Source organism: Sus scrofa, chromosome 14, assembly GCF_000003025.6.
Source record: "Sus scrofa isolate TJ Tabasco breed Duroc chromosome 14, Sscrofa11.1, whole genome shotgun sequence".
Classification (NCBI taxonomy): domain Eukaryota; kingdom Metazoa; phylum Chordata; class Mammalia; order Artiodactyla; family Suidae; genus Sus; species Sus scrofa.
Genome location: NC_010456.5, coordinates 55,175,319 through 55,196,685, shown reverse-complemented (window position 1 = coordinate 55,196,685; position 21,367 = coordinate 55,175,319). Strand labels below are relative to the sequence as shown.

Here is a 21,367-nt window from a genome sequence, read left to right as displayed (position 1 = left end):
AGAACTGTGGGACAATGACTTTCTATTGTTTAAGCCACCAACTCTGTAGGACTTGGTTACCACAGCCTATGCAAATGAATACACCTTGCTGAGCCCCTCATTTCCCAAATATGGAACTAGAGCCATCTTGGTTTTGGTTTTTATTTTTACTTATTTATCTTTTTGTCTTTTTAGGGCTGCTCCCTCGGCATATAGAGGTTCCCAGGCTAGGGGTCGAATTGGAGCTGTTGCTGCTGGCCTACACCACAGCCACAGCAATGCGGGATCTGAGCTGCGTCTGCGACCTACACCACAGCTCAAGGCAACGCCAGATCCTTAACCCCATTGAGCATGGCCAGGGATCAAACCCGCAACCTCATGGTTCCTAGTCGTATTTGCTTCCGCTGTGCCATGACAGGAACTCCTGGTTTTGGTTTTTAGAGCCAGGCCCTGTGTCACCTGGAGGATGCAAGGGTGCACCAGCCGCTGATGAAGGCATCTCTGCCCAGAAGTGGGGGCCAGTCAGCACCGACCCCAGCTCTCAGCCATGCCTGGGGTGGGATGGACACGCCCTCCTGGCCTGCTCCTTGAAGGTGTGTCTGCTGAGCTGCAGCAGCCACGGCCCTGCCTGAGAGGCTGACCCTGAGGAGATGGAGAAGATGCCTGTCTGGAGTCTCACCTTCCCCCCACCCCCCGCCCCGCCCCGTCCCTCTGTGCCGGCCCCACCTCTGCCAGCCCAGGGCTTGGACGACTCCTCCGCTCACCTTGTTGTGCTTAAGGTAATGGAGATGGTTCCAACATTTGCAGCTCAGAGGATCCTGACAAATAGTCTCTAAAGAGTAAGATCTTCACTCAGTGGTACCTGGTCCATGGCTGCTGGCTCTCTCTCCCTGCGGCCCCCATGGTTTGGGGTGTGTTCCAGAGGCCCAGGACCTCTCTCACCCCTGGGGGCCCCAGACAGTCTCCCACCAGAGCCACCACTGTCCCCAAGCCTCCCCGCCAGTGACACAGCTCAGATTCTCTACCAGAGGTTGCGCCTCCCTCTGCCTGGGCTCCCCCTGTCAGATGTCCCCATGTCTGGGGCTCCTCGAGACCCAGGTCTCTGTCATGTTGCATCAGCATCTCTGGGGACATCCGTGGTCTGTCCCTCACTCCCTGAGTTGAGTTCGGTCATGTTCACAGGTGGCAGCATCGAGATATCCTCACAGCCTCTATTGCAGCATCACGTGGGATCCCGACCCAGACCGAATCCAGAACAGCACTGTGGTTAAACCCCTCTGCAGGGCGGTCACTGAAGCAGCTTTATCGAAGTGGAACAGAGCTGGTGCCCTGGGCTTGCCACCCTCACTGAGCTGACCAGAGGGCAGTGCCTGGCTGCACATCAAAGGACAGGCGGACGTGATGGGTCATAAAGCCACCAGCTCCAAAGGCCACCGCTGGGGCCACAGAGCCCATGGAATGGGCTGTCGTGGTCTCACCCTGAGCCAGTGGGGGTGGGTCATCCCCGTGATCTCTGGGCAGCAATGCGTGTGGCTCAGGGCTAAATATGGGACTTCCCCGGCTGGCTCTGCCCTAGGTGTGCTGTGCACCTTTAGGGAAGGCCCCTAGCCTCTCTGAACCTTGCATCACTCATTAGAACAATGTTATCTGTTAATGGGGGATGGGCTTAGGAATGAATGAAATACTAGGCATGAAAGTGTTTTATTCAAACATCTTTAAAATGATTGTGGTTGTTGGTTTGCTTGTCTGGTTTTCCTTCAGTCTATTTCCATCCTTGGCCCTCCCCACCCCCACCGCCTCATGTTCTGACCTCCTGGGGATGATCCTTAACCTGCCTGCTGTCTGTGCTCATGGCCAACACACCCTGTAATAGCTGTGCTCTCCATTTAGCTGTTGGCCAAGCTTTTCTCCTGCTGTTCACACTCCTAGTTTCTGCTGGTCTCTTGAGCCTCCCTAAGTCGATACATTCACTTCTCCTTCCGTTTTAACCTCGTGACCCTCAGTCCCGGAGCTGGGGAATGACACAGCTCCCAAGTGTCTGCTCATGTCAGGGCCACCTGCAGCTGAGTCACGTTTGTTGTAACAGGGAACCAGATAAGAGGAGATGGACAGGCTAGCACAACCCCTTCACCACTGATATGAAGACAGCTCCCAGGCCACTATACCCATTGGGGAATCGTCAGCATGGGCGCCTATTGCCACTCCCAATGGCTGGGCTCTTCCAGATCCAGGGCTAAGAGCTCCTGTGCATTATTTTATTTTGGGTTCACACTAGCCCTAGGAGGGTGATCACTTAGTGTGGACAGGAAGAGCCATCCCTATCCGCAAGGCTATATCTAAATCAGTGAGACACAGGAGTTCCCATTGTGGCTCAGTAGAAACAAACCCGAATAGCATCCATGAGGACTCAGGTTTGACCCCTGATCTTAGTGGGTTAAGGATCTGCTGTTGCTGTGAGCTGCGGTGTAAGTCTCAGATGTGGCTCGGATCTGGCATTGCTATGAATGTAGTGTAGGCTGGCAGCTGCAGCTCTGATTTGACCCTTAGCCTGGGAACTTCCATATGCCACAGGTGCAGCCCTAAAAAGGCAAAAACAAACAAAAAAACCCCAAAAAACTAAATCAATGAGGCACAGCCCTTATCCACCCCAGATGGAGCCCAGACCGACCCATCCCTTGCCCCAGCAGCTGAGCACCGGGCATGCAGTGACCTGCCTCCTGCTCTGGGGCCCCATGTCTCCAGCTCGCTGCTGGGAGAGGGTTCAGGCTGCATGCCCTGAGCGGGTTGGGGGGCTCTGACTGCCCTGCCATGGGCATCACAGCTTGATTGTCGAGCTTGCAAAGCAGAAGGCTGGCAGTGCTCCTGAGGCCCAGACTTGCTGAGTCAGCACTTGTTGGTCAGGCCAAGGCTGCTGTGGCCACGGTGTGGCTTTGTGCTCTTGTTGTGGGCAAAGGGGAATAGATGTTCACCTACCCACAGGCTCCCTCAAGCTGCATCTCAGCACCTATGACTTTCCTTCTCCCCAGCTCACCTGAGCCCCTTTCCTGGGCTTTCCCCTTCCTTCCTTTTATTGGTGCTACAATGAACTGAATAGTGTCCCCCCAAATTCAAAGTGGAGGTCCTACCCCTCAGTGTGTGTGCTAGTACTTGGTGGTGGGGCCTTTGGGAGATAATCCAGTTTGTTTGTTTATTTATTTATTCATTGTCTTTTTAGGGCTGCAGGATGTGGAGGTTCCCAGGTTAGGGGCCTAATCAGAGCTGTAGCCAATGGCCTACACCAGAGCCACAGCAACGCTGGATCCTTAAGCCACTGAGGGAGGCCAGTGATGGAACCCACAACCTCATGGTTCCTAGTAGGATTTGTTAACCACTGAGCCACGATGGGAACTCCATATTTTTATTTATTTATTTGTTTGTTTATTTTCCCTTTTAGAGCTGCACCCTTGGTGTGTGGAAGTTCCGAGGTTAGGGGTTGAATTGGAGCTGCAGCTGCAGGCCTATGCCACAGCCACAGCAACGTGGTATCAGAGCCATGTCTGTGACCTATGCCTCAGTTCACAGCAACACCAGATCCTTAACCTGATGAGCGAGGCCAGGAATTGAACCTGCATCCTCATGGATACTAGTCAGGTTCATTACCACTGAGCTACAACGGGCACTCTGATATTTCGATTTAGATGATCTTGTGAGGGTGGGGCCCCCTGATGGGATTGGCACCCTTATAAGAAGAGACAGCAGAGAGCTCACTGGCTCCCCACCACTTAAAGACCCAAAGAAGACAGCCATGTACAAACTAGGAGGAGAGACCAGAACCCGACCACACCACCACCCTGATGTTAGACCTCCCAGCCTCCAGAACCAAGCAATAAATTTCTGTCATTTAAGCCTCCAGTCTGGGGTACCTTATTATGACAGCTCTCACAAACTTGTACAGTTAATTTCTTTATTCTCAGTCCAAGACAGATTTCAAATGTAATTACTGTTGGAATTACTATTATTATATTTGGCTGCACTCACAGCATGCGAAAATTCCCAGGCCAGGGATCAAATACTTGCACCAGGACCATGACCCGAGCCACAGCAGAGGCAACACCAGGCCCTTAACCCACTGAGCCACCAGGGAACTCTTACGGTTGGGATTACCATGGGAGGTCTGCCTTCATATTTCAAGAGCACAATTAGCAAGCACTTTGTAAAGGATCTGCTTCTAGATGCCCTTGGACCAAGTTGAAAGTCTCGATCTACCCTATAAGGGTGGGTCCATTCCCAGGTCTCTGTGAGATCCCACCAGCCCATAACACAGGGACCTCCAGAGCCTGGCCCTCCCACTTGGTCTGCCTTCCCTGCCTCCTCCTCCTCCCTGTACCCTGGTCTCCAGGCAGAGGACCAGAGGATGCAGGAGGCCGCTCCCTGGCACCGTGGGCAGCAAACCCATTCTTTCCTTTCTAAACACAAAGCAATCTCTATGCGCTGCCTCACAGAGGAAAACTGCAAATGAGGCTCTGGGTGTGGTGAGTCCTGGCTCTGGCTCTGCAGGCTGGCCGGCATTTTTCCTTAGGGAGGCCTTTGTTTTCCCTTTCAGAAGAGAGGCCTGAAACATGGAGACACCTCAAAACTCTTCACGTACCACAACCTGGACATCACAACAGACTGGGTAAAGAGTGTCACCAATGCAAAGACTCCTTAAGATGAAAGAAACATGGCACAAGGAAACTTGAGATGCCCTGGAAGCTGTGGATCACAAGTGGAAAAAAAAAAAGGCTCATTGAGGTTTTCCCCAAGCTGACAACAATCCTAAAAATCCATGACTAACAATAACGAGTTGGGAGGCTGAAACTCTTCTGAACTTCAATAATAAAAGCATCATTTGATCAATTGTGCTAGAAAAAAGAATTCTCATTCTATTCTGTCCACAGAAAATTATATTGCAGAATCACTCTTATGTGAAGAGGGGTATGAAGACCAAAAAAAAAAAAAAAAAAAATGTAGGGAAGAGGGAATTTTGAGATACTTCAGACAATGAATAGGTAAAAATATTGCTTTATTCTTCTGGATTTTGTGGTGTTTGTACTGGTATTTAAATGTGTGGTGTGTTATTCTAAATAAATGGTTCACTTTAGCACCCAAATTTGTTTTGTTTTTTCTTTTTTTTTTTTATGGCCACACTTGTGGCCTGAGCTAGGGGTCCAATCAGAACTGCAGCTGCCAGCCTATACCACAGCCACAGCCACACTGGATCTGAGCCACATCTGCAACCTACTCTGCAGCTTGCAGCAATACCAAATCCTTAATCCACAGAGCAAGGCTAGGGATCCAACCCACATCCTCGAGGACACTATGCTGAGGTCTTAACCTGCTGAAGCCACAGCGGGAACTCCTAGAACGCATTTTGTATTTGTAGTTTTGTTTTTCTTTTTTTTCTTTCTGGCTGTGCCACAAGTATGTGGAAGTTCCCCGGGCCAGGGGTCAAACCCCCACTGCAGCAGTGACCCAAGCCCCAAGCCACTGCAGTGACAACGCCAGATCCTTAAGCCGCTGTGCCAATAGGGAGCTCCTGCATTTTTCTTTTTCTTTTCCTAAAGAGCGTTTCTAATATTGAAGAAAAAGCTTCAGGACCCACAAAACTAGACATGGCCTGTTCTCTTGACCCACGTTCTCGGATGACATTCCACACACCCTCATCCTTTTGGCTCTGCCCTGGGGGTCAGTTCCAGCTGCTCTCCAAAGCTGACCATGTGTGCGCCAGGGAGACCGACGGGGCCATCCCAACAGCTCGTTACCCCTGGGAATAAGATGTGGGCCTGGAGATGTAAAACTTCCATGGGTAGAATCAGCTTCCTCTGCCGCACCAGCTACTTGGAGCACTAATTCTGGTGATGAAAATGGGAGCCTTGGAATTCCCGTTGTGGCAGAGTGGTTGGCGGGTCCGACTGGGAACCATGAGGTTGTGGGTTCGATTCCTGGCCTTGCTCAGTGGGTTAAGGATCTGGCGTTGCCGTGAGCTGTGGTGTAGGTTGCAGATGCAGCTCGGATCCTGCGTTGCTGTGGCTCTGGCGTAGGCTGGCGGCTACAGCTCCGATTCGACCCCTAGCCTGGGAACCTCCACATGCTGCTGGAGCGGCCCTAGAAAAAGGCAAGAAGACAAAGAAAAAAAAAAGAAAGAAAGAAAAGAAAGAAAGAAAAAAGAAAAGAAAAGAAAAGAAAATGGGAGCCTCAAAGAAGACCATGGAGCAATGGCAGGGAGCTTAAATGCCTTTCCAAGAACTCCTGGAAAGAACTAGATCTGGTTCTCTTCCCCTGAAACTTGAGCAAAGCACTGACGGGGGCTTCCCTGGAGCAGAGTGTGATGACAACCTGCTTTGGGGAATTTGTTGATAGGCAGCGTCCCATTCTGTTAAGGGAGAAATAAGTAGGAGTCTGTAGCCTTGACCCCTGCGGGCTTTAACGGATCCCAAATTCCCCTTTAAACCCCATATCCACGTAATACCAAAGTTTTAATGACATTGTGTAATCATTAAAAGAGCACTCCTGAGCTACCCTAGCAGGCCTACACCATCTCCCTGTTAGGTTAGGTCAAGGATTGTCCTAGATTTGGAATTTGCTGTAACTAGTCCCATGAGCTACCTGACTGAATTAAAATCTGATATGTTGATTATTGGAGGCAGTGGCGGGGGGGGAGTGAAACATTCTAGCACAGATTTATGGTGACAGTTTCAGCCCTGGGAGAAGTGACCACAAAGACCTGAATTGTGTACTTGTCATGGGCGAATTTTTTGGTCCAATAAAGTTGTTTTCAAACTCTGATATGCTCCATGGTCTTTACATTTAGGAATTATACACATGAAATAAATAAAATTAGGAGTTTCCAGCTCAGAGGAAACAAATCTGACCAGCATCCATGAAGACACAGGTTCGATCCCTGGCCTTGCTCAGTCGGTTAATGATCCTGCATTGCCATGAGCTGTGGTGTAGGTCTCAGACTCGGCTCAGATTTGGCGTTTCTGTGGCTGTGGTGTAGGCCAATAGCTACAGCTCTGATTTGACCCCTAGCCTGGGAAACTGCATATGCTGTGGATATGGCCCTAAAAAGACAGAAGAAAGAACGAAAGAAAGAAAGAAAGAAAGAAAGGAAGGAAGGAAGGAAGGAAGGAAGGAAGGAAGGAAGGAAGGAAAGGAATACATAAAATTGGATACATAAGTCATAGTCCACAAAATTTGGGATTTATTTGTTGAGACAGGGTTTTGCAACTTTCCCACAAGAATCTCCTTAGCTTGCAAAACCCTTATCACCATGCTATCTCACCTCCCCAGGTATCTCTCAGCATTCCTGAAACCTTGGAAACCCTTAGCTTCCAAGGTTTAAGATTGCAATTAAGACAAAAAACCTGGAGTTCCTGTTGTGGCTCAATGGTAACAAACCTGATTAGTATCCCTGAGGATGCGGGTCCAATCTCTGGCCTCCCTTAGTGGTTTAAGGATCCAGTGTTCTGCAAGCTGAGGCATAGGTCATAGTTATGGCTTGGATACAGAGTTGCTGTGGCTGTGGCATAGGCTGGCAGCTATAGCTCCAATTCGACCCCTAGCCCTGGAACCTCCATATGCCACGGGTGTGGCCCTAAAAAGACCAAAAAAACCAAAACCCCCACAAAAGGTGTGGACTCTGTCCAGAATCACTGAGAACAAAAACTACTGCCAGCAAATCAGTTGTTCTTTCAATAAAGACACAATGTCGAAAGGGTTGATCATGGAGATGAACAAAATTATCACATTTTTCTGTCTACACTTGGAAAAGCAGAACACATCACTGCTTCATGCAACACCTCCCCCCACCAAAAAAAAAAAAAATACAACAACAGTCTTGTTAGGAGTGGATTTGGGAAATTGAAAGCCACATGATACGAAGTTTTTAGAGACCGAATATTAGCAATAATTCTGTGGCTACTGTAGCTGCTGGGCAGTTTCGTTTAGCAATTTACATCTATTAATATGAATCAGTAGTTTCTATTGTCCAAAGGGCATGCCCTATCTTTAGTGGATTCTTGGTTAGCTTGTCCCTTTTAGGGGTCTTTATTTTATTTCATTTAAAAAGTATTTTGGGGAGTTTCCATTGTGGCTCAGCAGAAATGAACCCAACTAGCATCCATGAGGACTTGGTTTCGATCCTCGATTTTGCTCAGTGGGTTAAGGATCTGGCATTGCTGTGAGCTGTGGTGCCAGTTGCAGATGTAGCTCAAATCCTGCATTGCTCTGGCTGTGGTGTAGGCTGGCAGCTGCAGCTCTGATTTGACTCCTAGCCCAGGAATTTCCATATGCCATAGGTGCAGCTCTAAAATATATATATTGTTTTTAGATAGACAACCTGGAAATGAAAGACTTTTCTGTGTGCTTGTTGTAGCACTTAAAAAAAAATCTGTTGGAGTATAGTTGATTTACAATGTTGTGTTAGTTTCAGGTGTACAGCATAGGGATTCAGTGATACATATACATACATCCATTTCTTTTCTAGGGGGCTTTCTTGACACTCTGTGGTGAGTTACACTGTTTCTAATGATCATACCCTTCTCTAGCTGGACTCAGCCATACTGAACAGTACAGAGTGCTCTTTCCCAGGAAAATACCAGCCAGGATTAGCTTACTGCATTGAGCTACTTACCACCTTGGAAATTGTAGTTCTCCGAAGTGGGTTTAACCTGGCATGGAGCATGGGTGGGGGTGTGGCAAAGGTCACTAAGCTCAGGACACCTGCACAGCTGGGGGTTCCTGGATACCTGGCTCCTGGGTCAGGACAGGAAGTTTGGAGTGAGAGAGGCCAGGTGACAGTGGGTCTCAGTGCCCAGCCAAGGGGCAAAACAGAAATTCCTTCTTTTGCCAGCTTTCCTTTTTTTTTTTTTCTTCTCTTCCTCTAAAACATTTTTTAAAAATTTATTTTCTTGAAAGGTAGCGATGTACAATGTTGTGTTAGTTTCCGGTGTATAGCAAAGTGATTCATATTTACATAAATACATACATACACATTCTTTTTCAAATTCTTCCATTATGGTTTAACACAGGGTATTAAATATAGTTCCCTGTGCTTTACAGCAGGACCTTGTTGTTTATCCATTTTCCATATAACAGTTTTCGTCTGCAAATCCCAAATTCCCAGTCCATCCCTCCCTCATCCCTCCTTCCCCTTGGCGACCACAAGTCTGTTCTCCATGCCTCTGTTTTTGTTTCATAGGTAAGTTCATGCATGTCATATTTTAGATTCCACATACAAGTGATATCATATAATATTTGTCTTTCTCTGACTTACTTCACTTAGCATGATAATCTCTAGGACCATCCATGTTGCTGTAAATGGCATTCATTCTTTTTTATGGTTGAATAGTATTCCATTAGATATGTGTACCACATCTTCTTAATCCATTCATCTGTCAATGGACAATTAGGTTGCTTCCATGTCTTAGCTATTGTAAATAGTGCTACAACAAATGTATGTCAACTCAAATATTTGAAAGTATCTCTGAGGAGAGCTGAGAATAATTTAAAACAAGATAATTAATGCAAATGTTTTATCCTTTTTCCAAAAAGTTAAACTTCTAACTATGTGCACATAATCTTCTGTGGAGCTCTATAACAATATGGGAAGCTATTTGTCACTGTTTTGCCCCCTCCCCAGTCTCTTCCTATTTTGGGAAATTTCCTAATTTAGGAAGTAGGAGCACCCACCGTGGAAGAAGATGATACTGCTGCTAGGACGTGGGCACATGGTCTGGGCTCAGTCAGTCAGATGGCTCTGCCCAGGTCTTTGGTTTTGGTTTTTGTTTTTACGGCCCTGCCACACCTGCACCCTATGGAAGTTCCCAAGCTGGGGGTTGAATTGGAGCTGCAGCTGCAGCTGCAGGCCTATGCCATAGCCACAGCCACACCGGATCTAAGCTGCATCTGGGACCTACGCCTCAGCTTGCGGAACGCCCGATCCCTAACCCACTGAAGGAGGCCAGGGATTGAAACTGCATCCTCACAGAGACTACGTCAGGTCCTTAACCCAATGAGTCCCAGACTTTGAACTGGGAGCTCTTGACTCCAAGCAGCAGGAACTTCACACTCTAGAGAGGGATTCACTCACCCAACACCCTTTACAAACACTTTTCTTAGCCTGTCCCTACTACAGAGATTGGTCACACACTTCTAGCTTCTTTTGTCTCTCTAGATGGTTATATGGCACACCTCTAGCCAGGGAGATAGAGATGGAGGTCTGTCTTGAGATTTCTTAGAAAAGTCTTGCCTTCTTGATACAGGAGTCACCTTTTCTGTCTTCTCTCAATTTCCACCTTGAATGTATGTGCAATCTCTAGGGCTGCAGCAGCCATTTTGCAACCATGAGGGAACAACTTTGAGGCATAAAGCCAATATGCTAAGGGTGGTAAAGCAGATTAAAAGAGCCTGGATTCCAGGCAGATTTCTTTTAGATAATTGAATCCATGTCTGCAACAACCGATGTCTAGATACATGGGAAAAATATGCACTTACGTTTAAACTATTATTAGCCAGGTTGTCTATTGTTTGCAACTATCTTCATTCCTCACTGATCTAGGCAGTTTCCAGTGTCCAGCACTGGTGAGATCTGTAGTGCCAGGTACTATGTCAGAAGCAGGGGTGGCAGCAGCAGTGTTGTTACAGAACCAGTTCTGCAGCATTATTTTGGATGTCATTCTTCTTTCTTAGCTTCTAAACTCCTCCAGAACTCCTGAGGATTTTGTGAGCCATATAAAGTGCATTTTTCTTTTTTTTCCTTTTTAGTGGCCACAACTTCAGCCTATGGAAGTTAGGGGTTGAATAGGAACTGAAGCTGAAGCCTACACCACAGCCACAGCAACACCAGATCCCAGCCGCATCTGTGACCTACACCACAGTGTGCAGCAATCCCAGATCCTTAACCCCTAGAGCAAGGCCAGGGATTGAACCCACAGACTCATGGATACTATGTTGGCTTCTTAGTCCACTGAGCCACAATGGGAACTCATAAAGTGCCTTGTAATATACTCAGTTTCTACTTAAATTTATCAAAGCTTAACAATAATAATAATAGATGAGGTCATTAGGGTGAGTCCTAATGCAATATAACTGGAGTCCATATAAAAAGAGGAAATTTGGACGCAGAGAGAACACCACGTGAGAACAAAGGTAGAGACTGGGGTGAAAAAAAAAATTAGACAAAATTTCTCTTGCTTGCAATCAAGAGTCCTGAGAAATATAGAAATTGACTTCAGGAGTTGTGGCAACAATATACCCTCAAGGAAAGGGAGTGAAATTGAAAGTGACTGGTCTGGTTGAGTCTAAGGACAATGAAAACTCAAGTAGTATTAAGCCAGTTTCTGGGAGTTCCCTTCTGTGACTCAGGTCACTGCTGTGCCCAGGTTCGATCCCTGGCCCAGGCACTTCCATATGCTGGGGGCGTGGTCAAAAAGATAAAGAAAAATAAAAGACAATTCATGGCACAACGTCGCTTGTGGTTACTTGCATGAAGGTCACCTGGTGCAGTGAAGTTAAGGCATCGAGAAATCTAGCTGTTCCTGCCAGTAAACAGTAGAAAAGGGTACAAAGAATTCAGAAACCATCTGCGGGACAGCTTAAGATGTGAAGGTCAGGGTCTTAAGTTCTAGCTCAGGCTGTTTGAAAACCAGGGACTTTCACTGACTGTGCTAAAAGTCTAGCTTATCTTTTGCCACCACAACAAACACTTAAGGGAGATTCTCTGGGTTCCTGATTTGCCATATCTGTTCAAGTCACAATCTCTTGTCTCTCCTGGATAGTTAGGGGACAGATGGGAAAGAGTGAGCATTGGGAGATTCTGAATGGGGACAGGTGGCACTGTGGGCTCAGAACACATAGCTTCTCCTGTCATGGAAGTAACCCCTCCTTTTGTATAAAGAGGCTCTTTCTCACTTGCTTGAAGACCTACAATGTTCTGGCCCGAGAAGGTCACTTTGTGAAGGGCGGTGTCTTCAGACAAAAGCCAGAGCTCAGTACCCACGTGCCCCTCGTAAAGGTCCCACTTTATAAAGCCAGACCTGGATGGAGGAGACTTAGGCACCAAAGTCACTGCAGGATTTTGCTCTCTGTACCAGGAAAAGTCTTGGGAATACACATGGAAATAAATGCTGAAGGAGGGAAGAAGAGGATGTTTCCTTTCCAAGAGAGCCTAGTCCAAGTGCTTCCTGGAGCAGGTGGTGTGGTTCTCATCTTAAGAGAAGCTGAGACACCTGCATTTCTTTGACATCACATAGGAATGCAAGGAAAGAGGAAGGTTGGTGTGGATTTCCCATGTGTGACCTTGTCGCCCATCCCCTAACTTGGTCACTTGAAGACGCTCTCTTCATCAAGGCAGTGAGGGAATTGCCACCACCTCTCTAAGGCACAGTCATGGATATTTTCTTGAGAACTGCAGGGGTTAAACAGACCATCTCATGCTTGCCAGGATCCCAAGAGCCAGAGGCCAGTTGAGGCACAACCACAAGGAGAGGCAAGGTCATCTCTATAAAAGCCATAGTGACCATGACCATTCCCAGGGTCAGCTTGGGAATCAGAATTGTCTGTGTATCAGTATCTTTGGCAGAAGCTAATTGATCATGAGCTCCTAGAACCAAACAGATGGCAGCCGGCTATGGCCCTTCATATGACAGAAGAAAACCAAAGCTCTCTAGGTCTGATTTAAGTCATCAATTTTTTTTTTCTTCCTTGTGTCATATGTATATCTGTATCTATTTTAATTAATGACCTTCATTTTAATTTTCTTCTATCTCATATAGGATATGTTATTAACAGATATGTTAATGATTTAATCTATGAGATCAAAATATTGACTGTGACAGAAGTAAAGGAGGAATTGTTATTACCCAGAGATCCTGGACTTCAGGCTGGATACAGAAAATGATCCTTTAGTGTGACTCCTTTAGGAGAAGGAGTGAAGGTATTTTTCAGTTGCACAAGTGATGCTGCATTATATTAAGTGGGAACTTTTTTTTTCTTTCAGAATTTCAAGAATAGTAAGAAGCACATTCAGTGCTGCAGAGTCAAAGGGACAGACTATTGCAGAACTTTGGCATTCTTTTGGGCTGCTTTGGAAGTATGGTAAAGACTGCTAGTTCCTCCCCAGATCCATTCTCCCCTTCATCCGTAATAACAAACCTTGACTTTCAGCTGTGCATATTACAATATTGAATAAAAATACATTTCCCAACTCTCTCTTGCAGCTATCACATTAACGTAACTAAGTTCTACCAATGAGGAGTGGATGCATTTGATTCTACCAATGAGTAGTGGAAGGCTCCTTGAACAAGAGAGGACGAGTGCCCTTTAATCTTCCCCTGTTCCTCCCAGCCAGCCTGGGAGGTGAATGCAATGGTTAGAGAGCCAGCAGCCACTCTGGATGATAGGGTTGTCTCGTGACTATAGAGGCCTGGCATGGTGGAAGAGAAATATCAGAGCTTCTTATGAGGGTATTGTATTCTTTCAGTGAAATAAAATATACGCAGAAATTGTTTGAATGAATGTCCAGGCAAGAATAGGGAAGACCAATGCAAGCAAGGCATAGTTTCTATCCTAAGGAAACACAGGCAAGTGGGGTGAGAGACAAGGATGTTGTGTAAGCACACAGGTGGTGCACCTAACCTGAGTGGATGGTGCTGTGGTCTGGGAAGACTTTCTGGAGGAAGTAACCTCTTACAGGTGAATGGAATCTGGCCACCTGTTAGAAGAAGGGAATGGAAAAAAGTTTTCTTGGCAACAGGAGTTAAGAGTTGTTAACATTCATTAACACCCCCCAAGAGACTAGTCAGGGAGGGAAGCTAGAGTTGGAGTTTGGACTTTATCCTCAGAACAATGAGGGGCAAGTGAGAGAGGGAAAGGATAGGGGAACTAGAAAAGGAGTTTGACACCAAAGGCACACTTGGCCCTGACAAAGCACTCGAAATTTACTGGGAGGGTGTAAACACTGCATCAAGTGTTGGAAAAACAGGGCTGGATCCGGGCTCCACGGGGGTCCTTTTAGGAAAAAGAACAATTAGCCACGAAGTTGACTATTAACTTGAGATGAAAAAATAAATCAGGGATATTACTGGAGTTTTGGAGATTTGGGGCCCTTTCTTCTGTGTACCGGAGCTGCTTGCCCAGAAATGCTTCCAGACCGCAGCGAGGTCCCCCAAGACGATGCTAGAGAGGCCCCCTGGGGCGTAAACTGGGTCGACTTTTCCGCTTCAGAGGAGGGAACCCTCAACCACAGCAAACAGAACTTGTCGGTCGGTCGGTCTGGTGGACAGACCTCCTGCTGGGCATGTGGGATTGGAAAGGGGGGCAGCACACTCAGAGCGGCCACTGACCCGCTCATGTCTGTGCGTTCCCTCCGCTCGCGCCCTCCCCAAGAGAGAGCACCCCCTACCCCACAGAGAGAGCACAATGTGGGGCGTATTGTGTGGGTCTCCGGGAGAAAACAGTCCCTCTTAACCACGGAGACCAGGCAGCAGCCACAGGGACCACCGCTTTCCTCACTCTGCATATACAAACGTGACCTCAAAAACACAACCCTTGTCTTTGGCATTTCTGGATTTAGAAATAAACATCACCCCAGACGTCCAAGAAAAAACGCCGGCCAGTTTATAGTCGCAGAGTCGTAGTTTTATTTTTAATGTTAAAAAAACATCGCAACGTTTGTCGCTGTTGAGATAAAATAACGAACTTCGGCAAGACAACAAGTAGCCATCAACACACAGCGCGAGACGGGGAGCTCTCTCCCAGGAGAAGTGTGCGACGAGGGTTTTGGGGGCTTTGCTGGCAGGGAGGCGCGGGGGCGGGGCACGGGGGGCGCCGTCGCTCAGTGCGGGGGCGGAGCAGGCGGTGCGGGCAGGGGCGGGGGCGCGCAGCGCAGGGGCCGGGCAGGAGGTGCGGGCCGGGCCCGGGGCGCTCAGTGCGGGGGCGGGGCTCCGGGGGGCGCGCGGCGAGGCTCCGCGGGGCGGCGCTCCTTGGGCAAAGGGTGCAGACCCGGGGCGCGCGGCCCTAGCGGGCGCGCGGGGGCGGCGGGCGCGGCGCTGCCAATCGCAGACAAAGGCCGCCCCAGTGAATCATGTGGTGCCGGGGGAGGAAGTGCGGCTTGTTTTCTTTCCTCCAGTCGCCGGGCTCCGGGTGGAGTGTGATGCGTGGAGACCCCCGCGGGGGCGGCGGCTGCCGCGAGTCCCGATGAGGCCCGAGCGCTCCCGGCCGCGCCGCAGCGCCCCCGGACAGATGGAGGCTCCGCCGTGGGACCCCCTGCGCAACGACTCGCTGCCCCCTACGCTGACCCCCGCCGTGCCCCCTTACGTGAAGCTCGGCCTCACCATCGTCTACACCGTGTTCTACTCGCTGCTCTTCGTGTTCATCTACGTGCAGCTCTGGCTGGTTTTGCGCTACCGCCACAAGCGGCTCAGCTACCAGAGTGTCTTCCTCTTTCTCTGCCTCTTCTGGGCCTCTCTGAGGACGGTCCTCTTCTCCTTCTACTTCAAAGACTTCGTGGCGGCCAACGCGCTCAGCCCCTTCGTATTCTGGCTGCTCTATTGCTTCCCCGTGTGCCTCCAGTTCTTCACCCTCACGCTGATGAACTTGTATTTCACGCAGGTGAGTCGCGGGCAGCAGCCCCCGAGGGCGGGAGGCACCTGGCGGGCGTTCACCTGGCGGGGGCGATGGCAACTGCAGGCGGGGCCGGTCGCAGAGCCGCAGGGCTGAGAGTGTCAAGGACGTAGCGCAGGTTCCAGGGTGGTCCGAGCCCCGTCCTACCTGCAGGCCTTTCTCCTCGGTTACGCCCACCCATGCCCAAAGGAGAAGAAGGAGAAGGCAAAGGAAAGTGAGGGCTGGAGGCCCCCCCGTCAGCCTCTGCCCTCGGCTCAGCATCACCCAGTGGGTCCGGGCCCTCCCCGCGTTGGGCTCGTGCGGCAGAATCGGTACTGAAGAGAGGTGTGCCCAGCAGGGACACTCGAACTCAGGAGTTTCCACTATAGCCCCTCATGGCAAAGCATCCAATCTCCAGCCTGGAAAGGCCATCCGCACGTTGGCCTCCAGATTGGGGCCAGACACCGGCTTTGCGGTGGCAGGATGGGACTGTCCTGGTTTGGATGGGATGTTTTGAGCTTTCGGCTTTGGAGCTCTGCTCAAATGCATCTTAAGTTCTTCCGCAGGATTGCTAAACAGCGGTCAGGGTGACACCCAGCTCCTGAGCTGGCGCGGCGGCGGGAGGTCAGGGTTACCGGCGGAGCTCATTTGAGAGGCCCCGAGAAAACGCCATAAAAGTTTACTGGGGCCCTTTTACAGGCACACAGGAGCCTTTTTATGAGGCGGATTGTTAGGAAGCTCACGGGAGACCGCACCAGTTCATTTGTTTTCTGTGATGGTTGACTTAATAAAGTACAGTAATTGTAAAGTACTTTGAAAATACTGTGTAAAGTATCACATGAAGGTGTATTAGCAAAAAGCAGTCATCGGCATCTCTGCCTCCCATTAGCTTTGCAAGCACTAAAATGTCCATTTTTGCTAGGATCCTGCCCAGGGGAGAAGCACTGACCATGTCACCTGGTGAGGGGAATGGAAGAACTGCTGTTCTGGGAGAGGCTTTTGTGCCAGGAAGCATTCCATTCCTTTGTCCTTATTTATGAAAAGAAAATGCTGTTGATTAAAAAAGGAAGAAACGGTAGAAAAGGGAGTGTATTGGTGTAGCAGGAGCCCCTGCCTGCAAATTTGGAGGAAATACTTTCTGCAAAAAACTACACCTGTATTATTTAGTAGCTATTATAATCTTATCAAAGGGATCTATACTCAAAGCCTTCTCCTGAATCCAGTGTATCAGCATATTTTCCAGTCCACAAGTAATGTGGATCATCTGTCTACATAGTACTTTTAAACCAGTTCAGGCAGTCAGCTACATTGCAGGCACTCCGGCTATTTACTTGGATCAGAAGGATGATTCTAACAAGATAGAAAAGTCAGGTGGCTTGATGTTACTTCAAGAATTGTGACAATGGTTTGGTTGCACATTGCAACCTTTCTTCTGGGCCCTTTGTGAGAAGAGAGGAAAGCATAGGGCGCTGCCCTTGCTCTCTGGCAAAATCACATGCACATTCTGTGCTCAGAGCTGGATTAGGGGCAGGGCGGCATTTTCTGCACCATCTGCTGGTTGGTGAGTAAATGCTGAGTGAGGGAAAGAGTGACCAGGCAGACAGCCTCTCAAGCGGAGAGGCCACAAGCTACCACCTTGGCTTCTTTATAACTCTCAGGTCTTGATTTCTTTTCTTTTCTTTTTTCTTTTCTTTTCTTGTCTTTTTAGGGCCACACCCATGGCACATGGAGATTTCCAGGCTAGGGGTCAAATTGGAGCTATAGCTGCCAGCCTTCACCACAGCCACAGCAACTGGGGATCCGAGCTGCCTTTGCGATCTATACCACAGGTCACCGCAATGCCGGATCCTTAGTGCACTGAGCAAGGCCAGGGATCAAACCTGCGTCCTCATGGATGCTAGTCAGGTTTGTTTTCGCTGAGCCGTGATGGCTACTCTGGGTCTTGATTTCTTTATATCTCCAGGGTGACTGGCAGGAGAAGGTGGCACTAACTCCTGGCACCTCTGACCTTGGCAGAGAAACCACTCCTTGGCTTTTTGACAGATACTCTGGTATTTCTGTTGCGTTATAAAAGGGTCCCTCTTTGACTCCCAGCTCCCGCACCTCTCTTCCTTTCCCCTCCTTCACGCCTCCTCTTAAGCAGGATTCTCTACACTGGCATGGCTCGAGCCCCATCTCAGAGTGTGTAAATCAGATTCCAGAGGTGGGGGATAGTGGGTAGCAATTAAGAAGCCTGTGCTATGTGCCAGGCATGGTTCTAAGTGGTCTGCCTTACCTGTTCTTCACATCGACCCCCTGAAGAAATATTGACGGTGCCCCTACTTTTCAGGGAGGTCCATATGACTCGCCCTAGGTCACACGGCCAATGAGCACTGGCGCCAGGAGTCATACCCACATCTGTGACTAAAGGATAAGCCTTTGTGGTACAGTATTTGAAACTTCTTAGAGCTGGGAAATGTACCCAGCTCTCAGTGTCCTCTGGGAGCTTGGCATCCAGTCGGGGAGATACCAAGTGTTCATCCAGGGTTCCCATTGTGGCTCTTCAGGTTAAGAACCCAGCATAGTGTCCCCAAGGATGTGGGTTCCATCCCTGACCTCACTCAGTGGGGTAAGTATCTGGCATTGTTGCAAGCTGATGTGTAGGTTGCAGATGCGGCTTGGATCTGGCACTGCTGTGGCTGTGGCGTAGGCCGGCAGCTGTAGCTCCAATTCGGCCTGTGGCCTGGGAACCTCCATGTGCCGAGGGTACAGTCCTAAAAAGACAAAAAAAGTGTTCATTAAACACAGCTAGGTAATAACCCAGGGGACTAAGGAGACTCGAGGGGGACCCTGTCCTCTGAGAGGAGGTGGGTTTGCACCACTTCCTAGGTGGGAGGGGGAAAAGGCAGTGGGAGGGGAGTAGTGCATCCAATTTGGTTCTGAGAGTAGAGGACACTTTTTTCTGTTGGTGATATGTCCTCTGTACCTGGCCCACTGTTCAGGGTGGCCTCCTCACATCCCGGAAGCTTCCCTGGTAAGCTGGGAGGAAGGGAACTCTTGCTCTCTCCTGAGGTTTTCATGCCCAGCCCTGGTACAGCACTCTCAGGGGCATGGGGATGCTTGAGTCCTGGCTGCTGGGGGAGCACCGTCACCCAGCCTCCCACCCACCCAGGCTGACACCTTGTGCAGGGCGCACGCCGTTCAGCTGTCAGCAGCCCCTGCCTGAAGACCCACATCTTAGGGTACCCTGGTAGTTGAGCAGGCTCAACTTGATTTACTGTTTCCCCTAATCACTGTTGTAAAACTGCTAGTTAGGTCACGGTTTCACCCCCTCTGAGGTCAACCACCCCGCTTCCTACCATCCTCAGTTATGAAAATGACATCCAGTTCAAATCTCCTGTCCAGGGCACGCCAGGCTTAGCATCTAGTGCTTGGGTAGTACCCCACACTCTTAGCCTCTGCCCCTGCATCTCTGGAGTCTGGCTCTGCTGGCGAGGGGACAGGGTTTCCTCAGGTGACTCTACCTGTGCATTCCCTGCCTTGCTCTGCTAGGGTAGTACCCCACACTCTAAGCCTCTGCCCCTGCATCTCTGGAGTCTGGCTCTGCTGGCGAGGGGACAGGGTTTCCTCAGGTGACTCTACCTGTGCATTCCCTGCCTTGCTCTGCCTCTCTGGGCGACTCTACCCAGGGCTGTGTCTACATCGTGGGATCCACTTCATCCTGGCCCCTCTGGCCACTTCCCTTCCATCCTAGTCCCGTCTTCAGGTGGGGCTGCACGGATGCCCACCCACTCTCCCCTCCCAGCTCCCACCTGCCCCTATTCGTTGTCTCCCTTCCTACGGGCCCTGCCCCCCGCAGGATACCCACTGGAATCAGGCACCATCCTCAGTCCCTGGCACCCTTGGACCTCCCTGGCACAAGTTGCCCTCTGCTAGGACTCCTTCCCCACAACCCACTTTGCTCTGATGTCTACACCTTCTGGCCTCAAGCATCCAGCTTGGCAAGTTTCTGTCCAGGGAGTGGGGCACCAGGTCCCTTCCTTTGTCATCCCCTGAGTTGTTCCCATGGAGCTTTCTTCTCAGGGACCTGGGCTGGAGGCTATCGTCATCACCCACAGTGGCCACTGCTCTCCTGCCAACAGGCTGATAACTTCCTGTCTCCCCTCTCCAGCTCCGGGCACAGGCTGCAGAGCTGGGGAGATGGTGGTTGCTAGCAGGCCCTGTGTGTGCTGTGTGCATGTCTGGCTCCAAGTGTCTGGGGAATCTCCTGGGAGCTCTGAGTATTGAGTCCCTGTGGTTTCCAGCTCCGGGCCTGGCTGGGGGTCCAGCAGACCCCCACTCTCCTGCTGCCCTAGAAGTGAGAGGGCCAGGCTGGAACAGAGGCATTTACTCCAGAGCCTGTTCTAACACTGTGTTAATTTGCCTTTTTTTTTTTTTTTCTTTTTAGGGCCACACCCGTGGTATATGGAAGTTCCCAGGCTAGGAGTCACATCAGAACTACAGCCATGGACCTATGCCACAGCCACAGCAACTCAGGATCTGAGCCGAGTCTGATACCTACGTCACAGCTCACCACAACACCGGATCCTTAGCCCACTGAATGAGGCCAGGGATTGCATTTGCATCCTCATGGATCCTAGTAGGGTTTGTTAACCACTGCGCCATGAAAGGAACTCCTAATTTGCTTTTTTTATCAGGGCTTAGAGGGGCCAAACTCTGAGACCTGAGGTGTGCAGGGGTCTCTGTGCACAAGGTATGGTGCCTCCCCCCCCCGGCTCCAGGTCGTACAGTAGAGGCCTTCAGGCCAAGGCTGCCACTTTCTGGGCCAGGGCAGCTCTACAAGGCAGGCATGTCTGCAGAGCTGGGGTGGGGGCGGGGGGCAGGGGGAGCTCAGTGACACTGGGCAGCCTTATCTCTCAGCTGTTTTCCATCAGAATTACGTGTCTGGACCTCAGACTCTTGGGGTTCCTGGGTTTGGCTGAATGCGGTGGGCTCAGCTTCCTCCTGGTTCAGCCTTTTCTTGAACCCCGGGGCAGATTCCTGCCATGACAGGCTGATTTGAGGAAGGAAAAGGGGAAGTGAGCCCTCTCGGGTCGGGGAGAGGTGATGTGATTAGTGGACACTGACGCAGGAGCCAGGAACTGCCACGCCTTAGAGGGCGGCTGTGAAGCTGCAGGGGGATTACGGTGGGACCCGAGGTTCCTGGTGGGTGTTGGAGCTCATGGTGGGGGCCTGAGGCTCCTGGTGGGTGCTGAAGCTCATGGCAGGGGCAGCTGGAGTTCATGGTGGGTGTTGGAGTTAATAGTGGGAGTTTGGGGTTCATGGTAGGTGTTGGAGGTCATGGTGGGTGTTGGGGCTCATGGTGGGTATTGGAATTCCTAGTGGGAGTCTGGGGTTCAGGGTGAGTGTTGGAGCTCATGGTGGGGGCCTGGGAGTCCTTGTGGGTCATCAAAGGCCTGTGAGTCAGGAGGCAGCAGGGGCCCTGTGGACAGAGCTGGGTTTGCCCCAGCGTGCTTCCCGTGGCCAGGTACCAACCTGCTCCAGGATAAGGGCTGCCCCAGTTCTCCTTGGCCCCGGGTCGGAGTAGGTTAAAGGGATACCGTCCCTGCTGTGTCCCTTAGCGCCTCCTATCCCTCTGCTAAGATGCTCTTTGTGCATTTCCTAATAGCCTGAGCCCAGGCTCTGGCCAAACCGAAGTCCTGAAGGTCAGGCCCCTGCACTGGCTCAGCTCTTTATCAACCCACCATGTCACTGAAATAACTTCTCCCACCAAGTTACGAGTTTCATG

The 21,367-nt window shown here is 50.1% G+C and overlaps 1 protein-coding gene across 2 annotated transcripts in view; it reads left to right on the top strand.

Annotated features, from left to right (window-relative positions):
• GPR137B (G protein-coupled receptor 137B) overlaps positions 14,998-21,367 on the top strand; it is a 56,284-nt gene continuing 49,914 nt past the window's right edge. Inside the window, exon 1 of one of the 2 annotated variants that reach the window (XM_021072474.1) lies at positions 14,998-15,609. In XM_021072474.1, coding sequence (XP_020928133.1) covers positions 15,196-15,609 — 414 coding nt within the window. In that variant the 5' untranslated portion in view covers positions 14,998-15,195. The remainder of the gene's footprint in view (positions 15,610-21,367) is intronic. The other variant, XM_021072472.1, reaches the window with a different exon arrangement.